Here is a 22,332-nt window from a genome sequence, read left to right as displayed (position 1 = left end):
CCAAAGAAGCTTCATTCGATCCCTATAGCTTATGAGACTGGGTTAAAACTCTTTGTTTGAAATTCAAGGCCAAGTAATTTTGGGCTCACTGCTTTGGGAAGCCTTGTCCCCACAGATACAGGCATGGTCTTATTTAATAACCTTTCCCCTCAACACACACCTTTCTTTCTTGCTTTTTGTCTGACTGTACTAGACATAGTTAATGTTGACCATTTTTTTTGAAATTTTAGGGCACTTAAAATTTGTTCCAAGCAATTTAGTCTCTCTTGCATGAATGTATCTGTTCTTTTGTTTAGCAAATGTTTAATGTGCCCTCGGTGCAAGACATTGTGCTGTCAAACAAAAGCCGTCATGGCCCTGGCCCCTGTAGTGCTTATTGTCTAAAGGGGATTCAAGTGAATGTAGAAATACAACTGTGACAAGGCCAGGAAAGAAGGATACAGGGTACCACAAGAGCAGTTAGTAGATGCATTTTGCTGAGTCAGGAGGCCCTCCCTGAAAGGATGATGCATGAGTACTGAGGAACAATGAATTCAAACCAAAGTAATAGCATCTGCAAGACTGCTGGATAGGAGCTTAGTGTGTGTGAGAGATGAGAAGAATGTTAGCGGGACTGAGTGAAGGACGCCACAGGAAGAGTGGTGGAGTTGAGGCCAGAGGAGTCAGTAGGACCAGATGTGCATGGCTGCATGGGTCATGGTAGGAGGTTTTGTGTTTATCTTAACAACAATGGACGGCTGTTAGAGGTTTTCAAGGAGGAGGAATTGGGAGACTAACAGCAATGTGGACTCCACCTGGCAGGGGGAACCAGTGCATACATGAGTATAGTACTAGGTAAGCACAGGTGATATGGAGGCTGGACATGATAGTAGCTTGTGCTAGGATAGTAGTGAAATTGGAGAGAGAGAGAGATTCTGAAAATATTTCGGAGATAAATAAGCCCAATCTGATGATAGACTGTGTATTAGTCCGTTCTCATGCTGCTATAAAGAACTGCCTGAGATTGCATAATTTATAAAGGAAAGAAGTTTAATTCACTTACAGTTCTGCAGGGCTAGGCAGGTCTCAGAAAACTTATAATCATGGCAGAAGGGGAAGCAAACATGTCCTTCACATGGTGGCAGGAGAGATGATTCCCCAGTGAAGAGAAAAGCTCCTTATAAAACCATTGGATCTTGTGAGAACTCACTATCATGAAAACAGAATGGGGGAAGCCACCCCAAGATTCAATTGTCTCCACCTGGTCCCTCCCACAATACATAGGGATTATGGAAACTACAATTCAAGATGAGGTTTGGGTGGGGACACCAGCCAAACCATATCAGACTGTATATGAAGAGCAAAGGAGGAAAAGATACCAGGATGATTCCTTTCTAGTTTTTGGTCTTTTCCATTCACTGAGATGGGAAATGTGGGAGAGGCCCAAGTTTGTATGGAAGGATGATGATTTTGATTTTGGGCTTGATTTAGAATTTGAAACAACCAGGAAGAACTATCAGGAGCATTTGGATACATGTGTCTGTTTTAGTCCCTTATTGTACAGGAGTAAGATGTAATATTCAGTGCTCTCATAGTTTCTGATCAATGCTATAAAACTCATCCATGACAGAAACTACTTTGTCTGTGTGTTTACTTGTTTATCATTGACTCTCCTACCAGGAGCACAAGTTCCAAGAGTGCAGGAGTCTGTATCTCTTATTTACTACTAATGTTGGCTCAGAGTGGGTACTCAATAAATGAATGAATGTGTGTGTTCTGGTTGTGCCTAAATTTGCATGTGCTCTGAGATTAGTGTGTGGAGACATGAGTCACTAACCTGGGTGAATGACTTTGGAAACCCCAAGCATCTGCCTTCAACCAGGTCTTGGCCTCTCCCCCTAGTAACCAAAGGGATGTTAAGTTCAAACCACCTGAGTGGCTATTTATTTCACTTAGTAGTTTATCAAAAAAATTTTAAAGACTGATATTTTCCCCTTTTGAATAGGTTGTGGTGAAACATGGGACTATCACTTGCTATTTATGGGAATATGCATTTCTTTCCTGAAGTGTCTATTCGAATAGAAAAGGCTTATTCCCTTTAGCTCACTTTGAGAAATATATTCTACTAGAATAAAAGAACACATGTGAAGACATACTTATATAAACATATTCATTTCAATAATTCATGTCAGCATTGCTTATAATACTGAAAAGTCAGAAACAACCTAAATGTCCATAATTTGGAAAATGTGTAAATAAAAGTGGTTCATTGATGGAGTAAAATGTTCATGCAGTTACTAAATATATATATATATTGTGTATGGTATACAATATATCATTAGTTTGAAGAAAAAGTCACAAGTCAATGTACATAATATGATTACTTTTTAAAAAATAAAACAATATAGGAAAAGATGTGAAATGATGTAGACCAAATTGTCAATAGCAGTATCTCTGGAAAGTGGAATTCATGGTGAGCAAGGAGGAACATTTTACTTGATACCCCCTCCACTGTTTGAATTTTCTCACTTATTTATTTTGTATTAATGAACAGAAAAGGAAAGAAGGGCTTTGGTACAAAGTGATTAAAATAAATTTGTAAATGTCCCTTAAGTGTGTGAATATTCCTCAAAGGGTTAAATCTCAACCATTTAGAAAACTTATCCAGAAGACATGGTAGCGAGGTGGAGGTCTAAGCTTAAATCCAGCTTTGCTACTATCTAGCTGTGTGACCTTAAGCAGATTACTTAATCTCTCAGAATTTTCCTCATCAATGAAACTGAGATAAAGTACAGCTTATCTCATCAGTTTCTTGCAAAGGTTAAATGAGATAATGTATAATAAAACACCCAATACCCTGTCAAACAGCATAGTAAGTGCTCAGCACACAACACTTTCCTTCTCGGGGGAGGTTGCCCTGGTGAGTGTTGCATGCCAGACCTTGGGTAAACACACAGTACCTAGACATCATTCCTCTCCCCACCCATCTGCTTTCCTGGTCTCCTTCTCTCTCAGCTCTCCCTATCCTTTCCTTCTTGTTCGTGACCACTCCTTCTTGTCTTTGTCTCTTCTTGTCCATAGCCAGTCACTTCTTGTCTTGCTCCTTCTTGTTCATAGCTAGTCCCTCTTCTCCTTGATTCCTCTCATATTTGCACTGTTATCTGAGGAAATGTAACAAGGACTGATGGTAAATATGCTTGGTGAGATAGCCTGCTCAGACATAAACTCTGATAGTATTGAACCTGTGTGCATTTTGTTAACCTGCCACATGGAGTCAGTGTGCTTGTATACCTGAAAAACACTCAGGAATCAATTTGTGTCAGTCCCAGGCCACTGCCCCTTGCCGGCAAAGACCTGCCTTTACCCTCCTGCCTACCATCCCTTCCAAACAGGCCCATTCATGGGAAAGGAGGGGAAGTGCCATCTAGTCCTTCAAAACAGTTTTTAATTTTAAAAAATATTTTAAAATATATACCTATATTCCTATACTGTGTGAGTATCTTCTAGAAACTAAAACGTCTTCTTGCCCAGTCTAATACTACATAGGAAATGAGGAATAAAAAATGTGCAAAGATGTGCATATATTTAGGAACAGATGACATTTAGTTGTAAAGATACTCTGCCCTCATTGGTATATTTCCTCCTGTTTTAGTGTAGGATGGTAGTCCCCACTCAGCACAGCAGCCTGGCCTTGGAAAGTACCTGATGGCAGGAATCAGAGAATCCCCTTCCCCTTCTCTCCTTCCCATGAGCTCTGATATCTCATCTGAAGTTTCCTTTCTACCCATGTGACAGGTCTCCTTCCCTTCTTTCACAGAACGGGGCAGGTTGTGAATGTGTCCACCAGGGTACAAAGCTATGAAACTTTTGAAGCTTTTGAGGCGCCAACTCATTTGGCAAAGAGAAGACAATCATGATAGTTTACATTTGTATTATTTTTTCAAAATGCTTTTACATGCTGGTCTCAGTGGATCTGGAACTCCTGAACTAGTCAAGATAAGTACAAATGATACAAATGATGGCTTAGGTTTATTGAATGTCTACTATGTGCCAGACTCTTTGCTAAATGGGGGACATTTTTTATGCTCACCACAACCCTATGAGGCAGGTATTATCATCATCTCAGTTTTGCATACAAAGGAAAACAATAGTTTGGAAATAACTTGGTAGATCAACTTCTGACTCTAACCAAATTGCCTTTTCTGACCCCCAGCAACTAATGTTAACTAGAATGTTTAATAAACTGCTGTTTATATCACATTACCATTCAGCTGTTAGGGATTGGAGACAGAATCTGAACTCAGGGAGCCAGGCTCTAGAATTAACGTTTTTAAGAGAAAATGATAGAGGCAGCTAAGAAATTAGGAGTCAATGAACTGCAGAGGAGAAAATGCCACAGGATAAAAGAAATTTAAGAATAGAAAAAAAAATTAAGAATTTAAAAACTTGTAGTAAGCCTGAAAGAGCAAAGTTGCAACCAGGATGACTATAATCAGGGCATTTCTCTTTTTGATCCTGTTCATATTTTCAGCCTGATTCTGCTGCTTTGGGTCCTTTCTTGAAAACTCCACCTGCTTAGTTCTGTACATGCCCAGTGCGGTTAGGTTTACAGAGAAGTTACAGGATATAGGAAAAGAAAGGGGGGAGATTTTTGCCTTTTAGATGGACTGTCCTGCTACTGCCTCTTTCCTTCCCAATCTGGAAAATCCAACTGCTTTTTAAGAGCCTGGCACCTGACTTCTACTTTGGAAGCTTGCCTGCTTGGGAAAAATTGGGATTTGGTGTCAGCAAGGCCCAAGCTCAAATCCTGACACTGACACTTTTTAGGTATGTGATGTTGGGCATGCAGGGGTGTGGCTTATACTCTGAACTTCTGCCCACCTATATGAGCAGGGCTGTTGCCCAGCTGAGGGGGTTTGTGAGAATTAGAGACTAAGAATGTATATCACCCGGTGCATAATAGATGCTAAGGGCCAGCAGCAACAACTGAGAAGATGGGAGAAGAGTTTGCTGGGCTGTTCAGTAGTTCTCCTGGGACTCTTCGTGTGTGTGTGTGTGTGTGTGTGTGTGTGTGTGTGTGTGTGTGTGTGTGTGAGAGAGAGAGAGAGAGAGAGAGAGAGAGAGAGACAGGGTGGGGTGGGGGAGGTGTGAGGTCTGCGCAGGATGCTGTGGGGCTGGCAGACCCTTGGAGGGAGTGTGAATGAGTTCAAGATGGCCAGAACTTGCTGAACCTGGCAGATACCACAGCTTGACATTCACACAGGGATGAAATAGAAGAGAAGATAAAAGAGAACCCAAGCAGCTAAGTCAGTGCTGACGTTGGTAAAGGTGAGTTGTGTCACCCCAACTGTGGTTTGTCCACAATAAGGGCATGCATGGAAGGGGAGCTGAGTGATCACCTTTCTCCCCATTTCCTTGAGGGTGTCAGATTCTGCAATCTTCAAATCTACCCCACAGCAGTTTCTGACTCTAACCAAACTCCCTTTTCTGACCCCCAGCAAACCTGGCCTCCCTGCTCCCAAATGCTCTACCTCTATACAAGTGATGTGTTGACTGGAGTATTGAATAAACTGCTATTTATATCAAATTACATTCAGCCAAATAAAGAGCCTGCAAGTTCTTTATTTCACTGTGTGAGAGTGACTGCACCAGTTATATTTTAATTATTACTCACATAGCCTGGCCCCAGCTCAAATTATTTGCAAACTTGTGAATACCAATTATCTTTTATTTAAAGAATAGCCAAGCTGCGAGGCAAGAGCACTGCTCAGGGACAGAATGTTGACTCTGACCCCCTTAGGAAACGAATGACCACAGACAAGTCACTTAAATTTCCAAGCCTCAGATTTGTTGTACAGGAAGTGAGCATAGCTAATCTTCTCCCAGGTATCACATTTAGTATGTTAAAGAATATATTTGAAGATGCTGTTGAACCTAAGATTTTATTTAGACCAAAAATCAGTGTTTTCCTCTCTCTTCTCATTGGTACGTGTGTTATGGAACAAAATAAGTCAGTGCTGACAATGGCAACCTATTCATTGCGAAAATCTTATCTGTGGCTGTTTCTACTGTTCAGATAAAACTGTGGTTGGTGAGATCTCCAAGGTCTATTTCAGGTCAGTTCTGGAAGAAAACAAAGAAACAAAAAAACACAAAGGGGTAGTCAGAGAGAAAGAACAAGAACCAAAAATTAGATGAAGAATCCATGTTAGGCTTGAGATGCTGGTCACTGGCCCTTCCATTCTGATTGACCTGATTTCTGGGAATCTACAGCTTATGGAGACAGCAGCTGTTTTTCCCAAAAATACTCAAGGTTTATTTTTAAAATGTTATTTTTTTTATTTACAGTTGAGTGGGGAAGTCATCTATCTTCCTAAAAACACCACTTTCACCCTATTACTGTTCTTCAGAAAAGACTTCAGTGATGATCCATGGACAAGAAATTGACACTGGATTGTGATTTAGACATCACTCCATTGCTCCATCTCCCACTCACCACCACTTGCCCCACCTTATTTATCTTCTCTGTCTTGCATAAAGCTGGAGACACAGCTAGATTGGTTTCCCCCAGGTTGCCCAAGTAACTGCCCCTTCCTAATAAGGCTCTTTGTTCCCTCCTTTCTTGCTTACAGAAACAATGAGTTTCTCTGCCTTCTTCCTGCTTCTCATGCATAATCTTAGTCCTACCTGCTTCTTGGAGCCTAGGTTAAATATTTTCCTTTCATGAAGGCTTCCTGCCCACAGCTCTTGCCTGCGTTGCTGCAGAGCCTCTATCCAGCTCAACTGCCTTGGGGCATCTGCATCACAGTCCAGTCCTGGAGATAGGTTGTCAGGTCATTTCTGTGAGTGCCTGTCCTGAACAGCATTCTGCTGTCTTGTCTATGAATGTGAGGAACGCAGATGCAGGTGCCTATCGGAAGTTTAAGAGGAAAGTCTTATAAGGGCTGTGACCAGTAGGTCAGGCAGGACCCAAGAATCCTGTGACTCTAGCCTTCAAAACAGGCCCACCTAGCTGCTCTGTAAGATAATGACTACATTTGTTTTGTTTGTGGGAGTACCTTGGTCAAAATGAAGGTGGCTCCACTTGAAAACTCTGTTGGAGAAAACCCCAACTCCAACCTCTTTCTCCCTGGCCCTCATAATAAGGGGAAAAAGGGAAGAGACTCATGTACTAACACTAACGTGGCAGTGTATGTGCAAGGCTTCATGCCAAGGACAGTGGATTATCTCATTCTTGCAAGGACCTGATGAGGCTAGCACTATCATCTCCATTCATGGCTGAGAAACCAGCTCAGAGAGCATAAATAACTTGTCCAAAATTCAAGTAAGTATTAAAGTTTGATTTCAACCCAGCTGTATCTGAATCTAAAGCGTGTGTGTGTGTGTGTGTGTGTGTGTGTGTGTGTGTTTTAAATCAAGTCTACACCAATGGTTCTCAAAAGAGTATGGTCCTCAGAGCAGTAGCATCAGTATCTCCTGGAAATTAGTTAGAAATTTACATCCATTGCTGGGTGCAGTGGCTCACGCCTATAACCCCAGACTTTGGGAGGCTGAGGCTGGAGGATTGCTTGAGGTTAGGAGTTCAAGACCAGCCTGGGCAGCATCGCAAGACTTCATCTCTACTAAAAATTTAAAAAGTTAGTCAGGCATGGTTGTACATGCCTGTAGTCTCAGCTACTTGGGAGGCTGAGACCGGAGGATCACTTGAACCCAGGAGGTCAAGGTTTCAGTGAGCCATGGTTGTGCCACTGCACTCCAGTCTGGGCAACAGAGGAAGACTGTATCTCAAAAAAAAAAAAAAAAATGAAAAAGAGAAGGCCAGGTGCAGTGGCTCAGGCCGGGCGCAGTGGCTCAGGCCTGTATTCCCAGCACTTTGGAAGGCTGAGGTTGGTGGATCATTTGAGGTCAAGAGTTTGAGCCTAGCCCGGCCAACACGGTGAAACCCTGCATCTACTAAAAATACCAAAATTAGCCAGGCATAGTGGTAGGCGCCTATGATCCCAGCTACTTGGGAGGCTGAGGCAGGAGAATCCTATGAATCCGAGAGGTAGAGGTTGCAGTGAGCTGAGATCGTGCCGTTGCACTCCAGCCTGGGTGACAGGGTGAGACTCCATCTCAAAAAAAAAAAAAAGAAAAAAAAGAAAAGAAAAGAAAAAAAATTGTGTCTCTGGGCCTCACCCAAGTCCTACGGAACTAGAAACTCCTAGCATAGGGCTCAGTGATCTGGGCTGTCACAAGCCCTCCGGTGATGCATACTCGAGTATGAGTACTACTGCTCCACACTAAACCTCCCACAAGAGAACCCCTTTATAACTTGGCCTAGAAACCAAACTAACATAGGAATGTTCCAAGGTGCTGGTTATGTCTGGACCCCTGACTGTGCCAAAGTCCCACCTTTTTGGTGCTACCTAATCCTTCATCAAGGCATACCTTTAAGTATGCCTTTAAGTATGCCTGTAGGTTTGGAGGGTAGGGAGAGGACATTTTTTAAAAGGAAAAATCTCCTCTTAATTTCTTCAAGTCTTTCTTGATCCAGTTTGTCACAATCTGACTGTTTTATTTGCTCTATGTTTATACTGACTGCCTATACTGCCAAATGTCCACCGGTTAATATATTCTTAGTCATTTATTCCATCATTTATTCAACAAACATTTGTTGGGTGCCAAGTAGGTGACAGGCACAGTACTGGGCGCCGGTATTTGAGCAATGACTTAGAGAAGGTCAACTGCGTTTTTCTCTGAGCCCACAGTGAGCGGGCCATCAACAAGAAGCATGAAAAGTGCTGCCTAGGGGTAGGATGAGGCACTTAGAAAAAACAGAGGGAGGTCCCTCTCCCAGACTTGCAGATAGGAGGGCTGCTGGAGGAGGTACGGTTCCAGACACAGAACCCTGTCTACGGGGTAGACAGAAGTAGAATCCCTGTTCAGCTGAGGACCCAAGGCACGAATCGTAATTAGCCCAGGGAAGAGAGTGGAGCAGTGGCAGGTGATGTGGAAGACTGTTCCAGGATGAGAGAGCTGCACCTGGAGAAGAGAATGGTCTTAGCATGGGAAAGACTGAAGCAAGTTCAGAATGGCTGACCCCTTGAGTGGGAGATGAGATGTGAAGGGACATAGGGCAGACAAGAAGGGCAGCAGGCTGAGCTAATGGGCTTCGTAGGCCTGGTTAGGGAGCTTGAACTTTATCCTTAGGAAATGGGAAACCATTTTAAGAAGAGACGTGATGTGAGGGGAAAAAAATATATTAGCAGTGTCACTTCAGTACAAATGTGGCTTTATTTCGATACAATTCTTATATTGTTGGATATGTCATCACTGTTAATGCACTGTAAATTCCTGGGAGTTCTCCTCACTCCTTTCTTCCTACGCCCCTCTGAGGCAGCTGAGTGCGTTCTCCACCCCACCCCACCCATTGCCTGCCCAGGTGAGGAAGAGCCCAGACTCTGTCTGTGAGCTCCTAGCCAGCGTAAGGCAGGACAGCAGGCAGTATGTTTTACTCATTCGCATTGTTTTTCTTACCTGTGAGCAGATGTAGGTCACCTTCAGCATTGTCTCCTGCTCTTGGCTTTAGGGTGTCTGTCCTTGCTTGTGACGGTCCAGCACACAGAACGCTATGTCACCCTGTTTGCCTCTATCATCCTCAAATGTGACTATACCACCTCTGCCCAGCTCCAGGACGTGGTGGTGACGTGGCGCTTCAAGTCCTTCTGCAAGGACCCTATCTTTGACTACTACTCAGCGTGTGAGTATCCTTACCCCCTTGGCCCTGTGTGGGTCCCAGACACCTCTGTGACATACTGTGGTTAGGGTTGAGGGATTAGTTAGGATTACAAATCTTGGTAGTGAGAAGAAGCCACAAAGATCACCTAATGCAGTTCCTCTGTTTATAGATAAACAAACGGAGTCCAGGTAGATGAAATAATATATTCAAGGTCACATACTAGTTCATTTTACAATTTTTGTCCTGCTTTGTTCTCAAAAAATTTTAAAGAAACTCAGACATTAAGCAAAAGTCCTGCCTCCCTGTTCATTCCTGGTTCCATGCCAGCGTGCTGAGCTGACTATGCAGGCCTGCCTCCTGTCACCCCCACCACCTTAGAATGCTGGCAAGAAGACTCTACACTCAGCACTAATGACTAGGAGCCTCTTACTTCTTGCGATATTCCCTTCCTCAGTCCGCCTTTGGGGAGATGGTCATTCCTCTGCTGACTAAGCCCTCCAGTGCCCCACAGGCAGCTCTTTAACTGTGGGAAGTCTCTTAGTGCTACACAACTTCCCCTTAGGGTTGGCCAGTCCTGCCTTTCAGTAACAACTGCCCCAGGCATGTGGGTTGTGCTCTCTGGATCAGAGCTCTTTCCTAGTTGCCCATTTCTGCCTTCTCTCAAAGAACAGAGGAACCCAGAACACCCCACTGTCAGCACCAAGACAATTAATTTTTTGGAGATTTTGAGAATAGAAGTAGACACCCTGTTCATAGGAAGAAGTGAGCCTCCCGAGAAGAAGCAAAGGGAGAGGGAGGCATTAGTCTTTACTAATGACTACACCACCTCTGCCCAGCTCCAGGACATGGTGGTGACATGGTGCTTCAAGTCCTTCTGCGAGGACCCTAACTTTTACTTTTTGAGCTCTCGAGCTAATGTCTCACAATATGATGTGAGCAGAACCTCAAGAGCTGTCTGAGCCACCCACTGATCCTGCCATTGTCCCCAAAAGATTCCTCTCTAAATTGAGGCGTTGTTTCCTGGGGGTTACTCTTAAAATGCCTGGGTTAAATGGCCAGGGAGGAGAGGCTAGGGAAGCAGGCATTTGCCAGGGGCAGATTTAACAGCTCTCAGATTATATATATATATATATATATATTTTTTTTTTTTTTTTTGAGATGGAGTTTCACTCTTGTTGCCCAGGCTGGAGTGCAATGGCGTGATCTCAGCTCATCGCAACCTCTGCCTCCCAGGTTCAAGTGACTCTCCTGCCTCAGCCTTCTGAGTAGCTGGGACTACAGGCATGCGACCTTATGTTTTAAGGGCAGGTAGATGAATTCCATGGGAGCAGAGAGAGGCTGGGGTGACTTTGAAAATGAGACAAAGGAAGTTGGAATAGGAGATGGGGGATACAGCCAGCATGAAATCATGGCCTGTTAGGGGGTCAGGAGTCTGGCTGCTCAAAGTGTGGTGCCTGCTATCACCAGGGAGCATATTAGAAATGAGAATCTCAGATACCACTCTAGACCTGCAGAATCAGGATCTTCATGATTAACAAGAGTCCCAAGGGATGCATAGTCTTGGGAAAAATTGAGATACTTCACTGTGTCTCACGCCTGGAGCAGAAAGGAAACCTTTCTTTGTGGGAAACCCCTATAGCTGTGTGACTCTAGTGTGCCCTCTCTCCTCAGCATACCAGGCAGCTTTATCCCTGGGCCAGGACCCATCCAACGACTGCAACGACAACCAGCGGGAAGTTCGCATCGTGGCCCAGCGGCGGGGGCAGAATGAGCCCGTGCTGGGGGTAGATTACCGGCAGCGCAAGATCACCATCCAGAACCGTGAGTGCGGGGGAGGTGTCGGGGAACTGGGGGTGGGGGGAGGTGCAGACACTACGCCTGGCAGGCTGAGTCAGCATGGGATTTCCCATTTCTTTCTGCTGCCTGTTGGTCTACTTGGTCGCTGTCATTGTTTGAGGAAAGTGCCAGCTTCATAGAATGTGCTACACCGGCTGAAGTTACTTCCCTGGAAGTTGGTCTCTGAACCAGAGATGTTCTGTTGTTCTGTTGCTATCTATAGCTTTGGCTAAAAGTCTAGGGGTGAGTGGTTTCCTTTGCTTTCCTGAGATTCAGGGCTAAGATGTGGATCAGATTTCTTTGATTCATTCCACAAATTGCTCTCGGGGCCTACTGAAACCCCAGGTCACTGAGTTTCCCTCTGGCTATTCCTGTTGTTCATATGGAAGGAAATAGGGGGCTCTGAGCAGGTGACCACCTTGAGACCACTGTCCTCCACTGATAGAGGAAAGAACACTGTGCTTGGACTAAAATGCCCCAGTGAGAGTCCTGGTGCTTCCTCTCACTAGCTCAGTGACCAGTAATCAGTTATTATCTTTTTTTTTTTTTTTTGAGACAGAGTCTTGCTATGTCACCCAGGCTGGAGTGCAGTGGTGCGATCTCGGCTCACTGCAAGCTCCGCCTCCTGGGTTCATGCCATTCTGCTGCCTCAGCCTCCCCAACAGCTGGGACTACAGGTGCCTGTCGCCACACCCGGCTAATTTTTTTGTATTTTTAGTAGAGACGGGGTTTCACCATGTTAGCCAGGATGGTCTTGATCTCCTGACCTCATGATCCGCCTGCCTCAGCCTCCCAAAGTGCTGGGATTACAGGCGTGAGCCACCGCGCCCGACCTGATCAGTTATTTTCTTTGGCTTCTTTTTCCTCATCTGAACGATGGGCATTGTGGTGTCTTCCTCCCTACTCCAAAGTGAATATCTAGTGTGATATGTGAGAGCTGTGTCCAAAGCCTGCCTATTCTCTGTGCCCTGAGCAGGGAGTAGTGGTGAGAGCCCTGACTCTGGAGTCAGGTGCGAGTGTGCATCCCAGTTCTGCATTTACAGGGTATATGAACCTGGGCAAGCGTCTACAATTTTTCAGCCTCAATTTCTATAAAATGGGACTTGCCATAGTACCTAGATCATAGAGATTTGTGGGGAGTAAGGTAAGGTAAATGTATAAAGCATTTAGCAAATAGGAAGTGGGCAGTAAGCATTAATTATCACTCCGTATACTTTTGGATAAATGGCTTAGCTCCTCATATTTCTATTGTGTAATCCACAGTCGCTGCCATAGATCAGCACAGAATTCAGAGCCTATTTCAATGGGCTTTATGTGCTGTGTTAAATAAATATTTGTTTGTTAAAAGGGGAAAAAGGGAAGAATACACCCACTGGGCCACTCATGGTGGCCATAGCTACAATATCAAGGAATCAGTGAATATTCTGACTGTTTAAAGGGAGGTCACTTAACGGGAACCAGATTAATAATTGCTTTCAATTTTGTCTGTAACACTTAAGTCTGACTTTTTTTTTTTTTTTTTTTTTTTACATTCGGCCTCTGATTTCCCCAAGCCAGCCCTCAGCTTTAGGGTACATCTGTCCTTGTTTTCTAGTCTCCAGGGGCATCTCTAAAGATCCAAGGTGGTTCTGCCTTTTCCAAAGCCAGCAGAATTTGTTCTTCTCTGACCTCAAAGTTTCAAGCCTCTTTAATTAGCAAATTACCTGTACAGTTTCTGAAAGATGGAAATCCCCATAGTAGCTAGTCCCTACTCTTATTTTTTTTTTCTAAAACATGAAGGTAAATACCTCCCACTACTTCCATTCCCAGCCACCTTTGGCTCAAACCCTGCTTCGTTCTTACTCCCACAGGAATACGTTAGTATTCCCCTCTGTTTTTACTTCTGTCTCCAGGCTTGTTGGGACTTCCTGGAGTCCTTGTGTTCTGACACTTTGTTGCCTATGCTTGCATCATTTGAGATGACCCTGTCAAATCAGTCCTTAGATCCTTTGAAACATTAACATATCTGAACACCCTTCTTACTCTGACATCCCTCAAATACTCTTTATGTCTGCAATAAAAATTAGAGCAGATTTCCAATACACATCATGCCCCGAGGGGGAATTTTTTAAAAGCACTTTCACCATTTTTCCAAGTCCAGGGTAAGCTTATTTCTGGGAAAGGTAGTGGGTTTGGAAAATAGTGGGTAGGAAAAAATTGTAGGTACTGACGTAGAAAGAGAAGGGAACAGAAGTCAAAGTTAGGTCCACTGGTGCGTGACCTTGCATTTTTGTTTCATTTCCTCAATAAACATTTCTTGACAAACAGATAATAAAGAATTGCAGATATTACAACTGACTTAGCAGGAGCAATTCTGTAACGCTAAGGTTCTGTGGTGCTGGTGCTTACTGTGGGTGGGGGAACTGGAACTGCCACTGTACTTCACACAGAGGCTGCCCTGATGCCTTTGACTGGATTTTAAACCCTTTCAGGAAAGAAAAGGGTTTTGTTTCTCTTTACATCTCCTCGGTGCCTGACATAGTGCTGGACCCACAAAAGTGAATATTTATTGACTTTGCTAAACTTGAACATAAATATTAACCATTCATTTTAAGTTCCTTGTAGATGCTGGATATTAGACATTTGTCAGATGGATAGATTACAAAAATTTTCCCCCATTCTGTAGGTTGTCTGTCCACCCTGATGATCCTATTACAAGTGGAAGCTGGATGATGAGAATGCCTGGACACATGGGGGGAACAATACACACTGCGGCCTGTTGGAGGGTTCGGGGGTGTAGGAGGGAGAGCATCAGGAAGAACAGCTGTTGGATGCTGGGCTTAATACCTAGGTGATGGGATGATCTGTGCAGCAAACCACCATGGCACACATTTACCTGTGTAACAAACCTGCACATACACCCCGACCTTAAAATTTAAAAAAACAAAAATGAATGTACAGCAAATATATATATATATATACATATATATATATATATAAACCCTTCATCTATCCTAATGTAGGTATACAACACTGAGTGCCCACAAGAACTGAAACTCTTCTTGAGTTACATTTACTCTTAAAATACTGGCATTTTATCTTTATTCAAGTTCATCTCATACCTGTCCTTCAGGATCCAGAGATAACTGCTCATTTTAGGCTGACAAGGGACCTAGAATCTGGAGTTTTTCTACCCAATTTAGAGAAGACAGGAAAGCTTGGTGGGTACGAGTACTAGCTTTGAGGCAGAGAGATGTGGGTTTGAACCTACCTCTGATGAGCATTGTCTGTATGTTATTAGGCCAGTTCCTTTGAGTCTTGATTTTCCTCATCTGAAATGCAGCTACATAGTCATTTCCACTGTACCAGTTGGGATTAGGTCTGATTGCGAGGAAGTAAAAGCCCCATATACTGGCAACTTAAACAGTGTTTTATGTTTAACTTTTTTTTGAGATAGGGTCTCACTGTGTTGCTCAGGCTGGAGTGCATTAGCACATTCATAGCTAACTGCAGCTTCAACTTCCTGGGCTCAAGCGATCCTCCCACTTCGGTCTCCAGAGAAACTGGGACTATAGGCACATGCCACCATGCCTGGATAATTTTTTTATTATTATTTTTTGTAAATACAAGGTCTCGCCATGCTGCCCAGGTCTTGAGGCTGTCACAGGTTAGACACCAGTGCTCTCTCCTCTGACACTGGCACTTTCTCCCTCCTTACTGTGTAGGAGCAGATCTTGTGATTAATGAAGTGATGTGGTGGGACCATGGAGTGTATTACTGCACCATTGAGGCTCCAGGGGACACATCAGGAGACCCCGATAAGGAAGTAAAGCTCATCGTCCTGCGTAAGTGCTACTGGAGCTTTCTATTCAGTCTACCTCACTGCTGTAACACTTTTACTCACAGGAAAAAAAACAGAAATAAACAAGCCTAAGTTCTTGTCATTGGATTATCAACCTCTGAAGTTCCCTTATCAAAGCTAAACTTTTAATTTTTTGCCAACATATTGCTGAACTTTAACCTGTAGGTCAAGAGCTGTGTTTATGAGACCTCTAGGACATCAGAGCTGGAAGTATTCCCCCTGAATGTTTAGTTCAGCCCCTGCTTGGCTTCTCCCCTGCAGACTGGCTGACCGTGATCTTCATCATCTTGGGAGCCCTCCTCCTCCTGCTGCTGATTGGAGTGTGCTGGTGCCAGTGCTGTCCTCAGTATTGCTGCTGCTACATCCGCTGTCCCTGCTGTCCCGCCCGCTGCTGCTGTCCTGAGGAAGGTGAGAGGGGACAGACAAGCAGTGGAATGGAGTGGATTAGGGACCAGGACTTGAAGTAGATCAGCTTCAAGTGCCAGGTCAAAGGTTCTTCCAGGTTCTGTCCTCCATGCTGTTCTCCCATCACAGGGTCAGAGGACATTAGCCTCAGCCCTGAAAATGATGCTTAGGGAGGTTAGGGAGCCACATGGAAGGTGGCTGAAATGAGGACATTTGCTTGTCCACTCTCAGGCTGCCTAAAGCATCTCTCAGATAGCTCTGCCTACTGATGGCATTTCCTCAGCAGCCCTGATGTGCCTGTGCTTCAATCTTCATTCCTAGCACTGACCTCATTTGGACATCAGGTGAGCTGGAGTGAGTGGTTTAAATAAGCCAGTAAGAGAGAAGACCACTTGTAAAGGAAAACAAAACTGTTTTTTCCTATTCTCACATGCCATTCAAAACTTCGGACACCAAGTGTGTGTGTGTTTTCCCCACACAAAAAGGAATTCTTCAGCAGACACCAACTGAATGTCCTATAATTTAACTCAATTCTGATGCTATTTACCTGGAAATAGCACCAGACCCCACAGGTGGAAGACTTAGTCCCACAAGACCACCCCCTACTTCAGACGCCAACTGCAGTTACAACTAGTAGGTTGTCACCTGTGCTTCTGAGGAAATGGCTATAAATTGGTAGTTACCATGACCCTTTCCTCCAGTTCAATTAATTTGCTAGAGCAGCTCACAGAATTTAAGGAAACACTTTACTTATGTTTACCCACTTATTACAAAGAATATTTAAAAGAATACAAGTGAACAGCCAGATGAAGAGATGTATAGAGCAAGGTATGTGGGAGCAGGGTGGGGCTTCCATGTCCTCTCCAGGTGTGCCACCCTCCCAGTACCTCCGTCTTTAGCAACCAGGAAGCTCCCCCAACCCAGTCCTTTTGGGTTTTTATGGAGACTTCATTACATAGGCATGATTGATTAAGTCATTGGCTATCGGTGATCAACTCAACCTTCAGCCACTCTCCCCTCCCTAGAGGTCAGGAGGTAGGGATGATTTCTGTTTCTTCTTTTTTAATTTTCCTCCTTAACTTAATTTTTGGCTGCCACCTCCAGGTTTTCTGACTCAATTGGTCCAAGGTAGGACCTGAGAATTTTTATTCCTCTAGCAATCAAAATGAGTGACTGAGGCCTAAGTCTCAGATCATTGAGGTTTGTTGAGCTAGCTTGAGGGCATACCCAGGGAAAAAACATAAGTCACAGATGCATCTGTGACTGTTTTTTTTTTTTTCAAAGAAGTTCCCAGGAGGTTTAGTATTTATACATTTTCCTTAAGAAGTGGAGGGCAGCAATGAAACAAATGATTATACACTTGTGAAATTTTAGTTAGTGCCCAGCAAATCTGTATTTTACATAAGAGAAAGTGAATATTAGAAAAGGGGAAAAGAGGAATTAGACTTTATCTTGTCTTTGTTCTGTACCTGGGAAGATAAGCTAGTAATTGACATTATCCATGTGGAGTCTTTTGAAAGGGCTGGTCACTGTGGGTGGGGATATAATGAGATGAGTCTGACCTCCCATCCTGTCATGGCCATGAACTTAGCTTCCAAGGTTTCTCTGGGGTCCCCTTGGCCAAGAGGGGGTCTGTTAGTCATTTGGGGGCTTAGAACTTTATTTGTATTTCTTATCTCAAAAGTTCCCAGGTGATGTGCTGCTGCTGGTAGAGGGGCCACACTTTGAGAATCCTTGAGTTAGGGCAAGGGAAGAGGCAGCAGATGATCTTACTTTCATTGTGATCTTCCTTTGGACTAACGTCTGATCCTTTAAAACAGAACTGTAATAGAATTATGCCCTTAAAAATGTTGGCTACAGAATACATGGTAAAGGCAAAATAATACAAAATTATTCTATATAGATATTTTCTTGGTCAAATAGATGGAATAGTGCCAACTGCGTTAAATAGAAGGTTTTTAATTTTTTTTTTTTTTTGGCTTTTGTTTTCAATAACATTTCCTCTTCCTGATGATCTAAATAAAGTACTATATTGTAGGAAATTTGAGAAATTCAGGAAAATGTAATGACTCATCTGAGTACCCAGAGGTAACACTTTTATCAGTTTGATCCATTTGAAAGGAAATGTTTTAAGGGAAAAATAATGAATGACCTATTAAGATAGAAACAAAATCTGATCTACAATGTGAAGAAAGTCGGTGGCCTGAGTCTGGTTTCAGGACTATTCTCCGAGGTTGCTGTCTTACAGGAAAAGAGAACTAACTTTTATTGGATGTCTGACATGTAGTCCCTTTGCATACATTTCCTCACTGAATCCTCACAACCACCCTAGAAGGCAGATGTCATCCCTATTTAACAGACAGGAGACCAAAGGTCAGAAAAGCCCCACAGCTAGGAAATAGCAGTGGCTTTGCAGAGTTGAATCCATGTTCATCTGACTGGTGAAAGTCTGCATTCCTACAGCAGAGGCTGCCACAGTCTCTGTAGGTGGATCACTGTGGGATTGGCTAAGACACCATAGGAGGAGTAAAAGTTACGGAGGATGCAGCATTGGACTGCGGGGCTCCCTACCTTTCAGGGACCTTAGGGAGGAGGCCATGGAGAGGCCACTGTCGCTGGAGAAATAATATGCAGGATGAGATAAGAAAAACCCGCCCAAGATGGCTGCTTAGACTCCCTAGGTTCGTGGGGCACTAAAACCAGGCAAGACTGGGGACAAAGCTAACACAGATGATAAGTGCATCCCTTATTAGTAAACTAATAACTGGAGGTTCTGGGGGAGAGTTGTTTCTCCTGAGGGATTGGGTTCATTTTAAAAAACTAGTAAAATCAAGAAATGCAGACCACAAAGATCCCTGAACTTGGGCCGATGATGTCACTTTCAAAGTGAGTCACTGGAGCAGACTGTCCTGAGAAGTTTGTTGACAAGAAGAATTGCATGGAAGGGCATGAGTTATTACTTACTCCTCTTTGGTTAGAGGAGTAAGGGGTTATTGTTGGTGTTTGGAGAATAAGGTGGTCCTAAACATGTTTATAAGCAACGAACCAAGGTTAATATCAAGTGAGTAAAGTGAAGCATTAAGAAGTGAGGTGGTCACTGATGAGTGATGAAGCTGGTAGGAGTGGCCTCAGCCCTACAAGGAAAGAACTGGCCCTTAGAGAGTGGAAGGGAAAGGGAAGCAGCCTAGCCTCTGAAGACAGAAAGGAAGTCATTAAAATGTGGAGGATGATTAAGATGTAAGGGAGGAAGCTGAGGGAGCTCACATCTTCCTGACTCGATTTCAGCAAATCAAAATTCTAGATGCAGAAGGAAGCTTCAAGAAACATGTCAGTGATTCTTGAACTTCTTTGATCACATCCCACCTCCCCAACCTGCTCCCACTTTCTAGTGAGAGTTAAAAAAGGATTAGAGAGGAGAAAAATGAAAATAAGACCAAATTTTAGTAACCCTTGATAGTTCACTTAGTAGTGGTAAACAGCCCTCAGTAGGACTTAAAGATAGACGTTTTTGAAATGGAAACGTACTTTTTCTGTGAAAACTGGAGAAACGCCTTTCATCCCTAGAGCAGTTACTGGCCCTCCTTACTGGAGAACCTCCAGGCATGCCCTGCAGTAGGCCACAGCCACAGTGAGAATCTCTGATGTCTCCTGCCCCATCTCCTTCTGCCTCACAGCTGAAGGAAGTGAAGTCGAGGGAGGTTTTTCCGCAATTAGTATGTTACAGCCTGTTAGCAGTGGGCCCTGGGCTAAACCTAGGTTTCTTGGCTCCATGTTCAGGGCTGGTTCCTCTTCCTTAATAGAGATGAAGTCATCAGCAGAAAGTTCACCGGCAGGGGAAGACCTAAGAGGTGGGGAATGTTTTAAGTTGCTGCTATAGAGGAGGGAAGGCATGTTTGAGAGGTTAAGAAGGAAAGCCCTATTGGGAGGAGGGCTATTTGAGGTCAGTTGCCTGGTTGGGACCCAGAAGCATCTGCTGATGGTTGCCTAAAGCTAAAATGACGAGAGTTCAAAGGGGCATGGGATTCTAGGAAGCACCTGAGGATGTCCCAGAAACGACTGGTCAGTCAAATCAGGGAGGACTGGTAGTTTTGGAGAAAGCAAATAGACTGAATGACCATAGGTTAAAAGAAGGGCAAGGGCTGGGCGTGGTGGCTCACGCCTGTAATCCCAGTACTTTGGGAGGCCAAGGCAGGTGGATCGCCTGAGGTCAGGAGTTCAAGAGCAGCCTGGCCAACATGGTGAAACCCCATCTCTACTAAAAATACAAAAATTAGCAGAGCATGGTGGCGGGCGCCTATAATCCCAGCTACTCGGGAGGCTGAGACGGAAGAATCGCTTGAACCCTAGAGGCGAATGTTGCAGTGAGCCGAGATAGTGCCATTGCACTCCAGCCTGGGTGACAAAGCGAGACTCCATCTCAGAAAAATTAATTAATTAATTAAAAGAAGGGCAAGAATGAGTTCTGTAAGAGTGGAGAGGGGATGGTAAGGGATGGTGAACAAAGTGTTGAGAGTCCTCAGCAGTCAATTCCAAGTTGATTCCTACATTGTTGAAACAGGGAGCTTGTTGAAAATACAAATTTTCTTGCCTTGCGTTAGACCAACTGAAGGAGGGTCCCTGGGAATGAGACTCAGAAAGCTGTAGTTTTAACAAGCTCATTAAAGGTGACTAAGGCAGACTTTACTCCACTGAGGTTAAGAGAACTTATTGGGAGTCTTTTGCAGCTTTGTTGCCTTGTCCAGGTTTCCTACTTTTATTGCCTATCTGATTCCCCATTAGGTGAGCAACAGATGCCCCTGAAAGCCTAGACATCCCGTGAGGCTGTTTTCAGGGATGCGGGGGAAGGCAGGCAAGAGAAAAACTCAAAGACTATGTCTTCCATCCTGTTTCATTAGTTGTAGTGCAACAAGGAGGCGGGAGACCCTGGAAAAAAGGTTGTGGTAACTAAGGAAGCAGATGAGTTAATCTCTGGACCTTGTGAAAAATCTCCGGGAAATGTCAGAAACACTCATGAAGGATCTGGAAGGGTTGTTAGAGAGTTATTTGTGGAGGGTGTCCCTTTAGTGAAAAAAATCATTTGGGGAGCAAAGAGGAAGCACAACTCTGCCTTTCTCCCTGATTGAAGGAAGCAGGAGAAGGAGTGGCTAAATGGGAATAGGAGGATCTGGAAAAGGCAAGGATTGTTGCCTTAAAGGGATTAAAGGGATACAGTGGGTAGGGTTGTTGTTCTTGGAATCAGATGTCCCCAGGCCATGGAAGGAAGAGACTAGTCTGGAGTGAACTTTGAAAGGTCTGGAGCTGAGTTAGAGGGAGGTACATTGAGGAGGTGCCTGCAGGGAAGGTTTTTTGCTTCATCACAGAAAATAAAGGAGTCTGGGGACTCGGTGGTATGGCACACAAAGAGCATAGGCTTGAGCGTCACACAGGTTCACACCCTGGCTCTGCCAGTCGCTAGCTGTGGGACCTTAGGTTGGGAAGGTAATCTCTCTGAGCCCAACTTCCTCATTGGATTCCCAGATGAAGAGATTTTTAAGAGAACTAGTTAGCTTATGTAAGGTAAATTACATGTATAAGGCTGGGCATTCCAGTATGTGTGTTGGTGGTGGCCAGTAGAGGGAGCTGGGGAGCGGCAGCTCTGCAGAGGGAGAGGGCAGCTCTGAGCTTGTGGACCTGTCTTCAGGGAGGCTCAAGGCTATCAGTTGGCAGGAAGGTGTAGCTGCTGGGGGAGCTGCAAGTTTGCATCTGATTTCCTCCAGGCTAGGCTGTGACTCACACTGAGGGCTGACGCTCCGGACACTTCTGGGGACTCTGTTACAACCACTTCCTGTTGTGCTGGGAGTTTCATACTGGAATCACTGGGCAGCCCACTGGATGACCCCTTTGCTGCTGGCCTTGGCAAACCCTACACCCTATATGACTGTGTTCAGGATGCCAGCTTTCTGTCCCCTTCTGTGCCTGGGCCCTGCTGTTTTAGGGGTGGCCACAGGGCCCAGGGAAGCAAGGAGGAACTGAGAATGCCAGGCTGGGGCCTATCCTCGTTCACACTGAGGCCAGCACTTCCTGCCCTCAACATACAGGTACGCGTCCAACACGCGTGGATAGGCAGAGCACTTAGGAAACATGAGGCACTCAGCCACAACTACCCCAAAAATATAAAAGCATGAACAAAAACAACAAAATGCTTTTGTTTTTAATTTGTACTCACTGTGGGTTGTATGCCTCAGACCAGCCCCACCTAAGGGGCTAGAGTGACATTTCTATGGATCCTTGCACTACTTTTTTTATATGATTTTCTTTGCCATAAAGGAAATAGTATTTCTCATCCCCCTTCCCTGCCTCCACCCCACCCCTTAGAAATTCCCCTATTTAGGGACAATCTCAATAAGGCGAGGAGAAGAGTAGAAAAGACCCACTGGAATCTACTTGAGCTTTTTGCACACCCTTGCCTTCTTCCCACGAATTTTTTTCCACCCAGGGTTGGCATGCCAGCTAGAAACACTCTTCCATATAATTGCCAAGTAATTCTGCCCATTATCTTCAGTATCATGCC

The 22,332-nt window shown here is 44.3% G+C and overlaps 1 protein-coding gene across 1 annotated transcript in view; it reads left to right on the top strand.

Moving 5' to 3' along the window:
- ILDR1 (immunoglobulin like domain containing receptor 1) overlaps positions 1-22,332 on the top strand; it is a 37,618-nt gene that overhangs the window by 6,092 nt on the left and 9,194 nt on the right. Inside the window, exons 2-5 of the mRNA XM_023214555.2 lie at positions 9,551-9,721; positions 11,372-11,521; positions 15,241-15,360; positions 15,639-15,785. Coding sequence (XP_023070323.1) covers positions 9,551-9,721; positions 11,372-11,521; positions 15,241-15,360; positions 15,639-15,785 — 588 coding nt within the window. The remainder of the gene's footprint in view (positions 1-9,550; positions 9,722-11,371; positions 11,522-15,240; positions 15,361-15,638; positions 15,786-22,332) is intronic.

The sequence above is a fragment of the Piliocolobus tephrosceles genome, chromosome 2 (assembly GCF_002776525.5).
Source record: "Piliocolobus tephrosceles isolate RC106 chromosome 2, ASM277652v3, whole genome shotgun sequence".
In the NCBI taxonomy this organism is placed as follows: domain Eukaryota; kingdom Metazoa; phylum Chordata; class Mammalia; order Primates; family Cercopithecidae; genus Piliocolobus; species Piliocolobus tephrosceles.
Note: the sequence above shows the minus strand (reverse complement) of the source record. Positions and strands in the feature narration are given on the sequence as shown.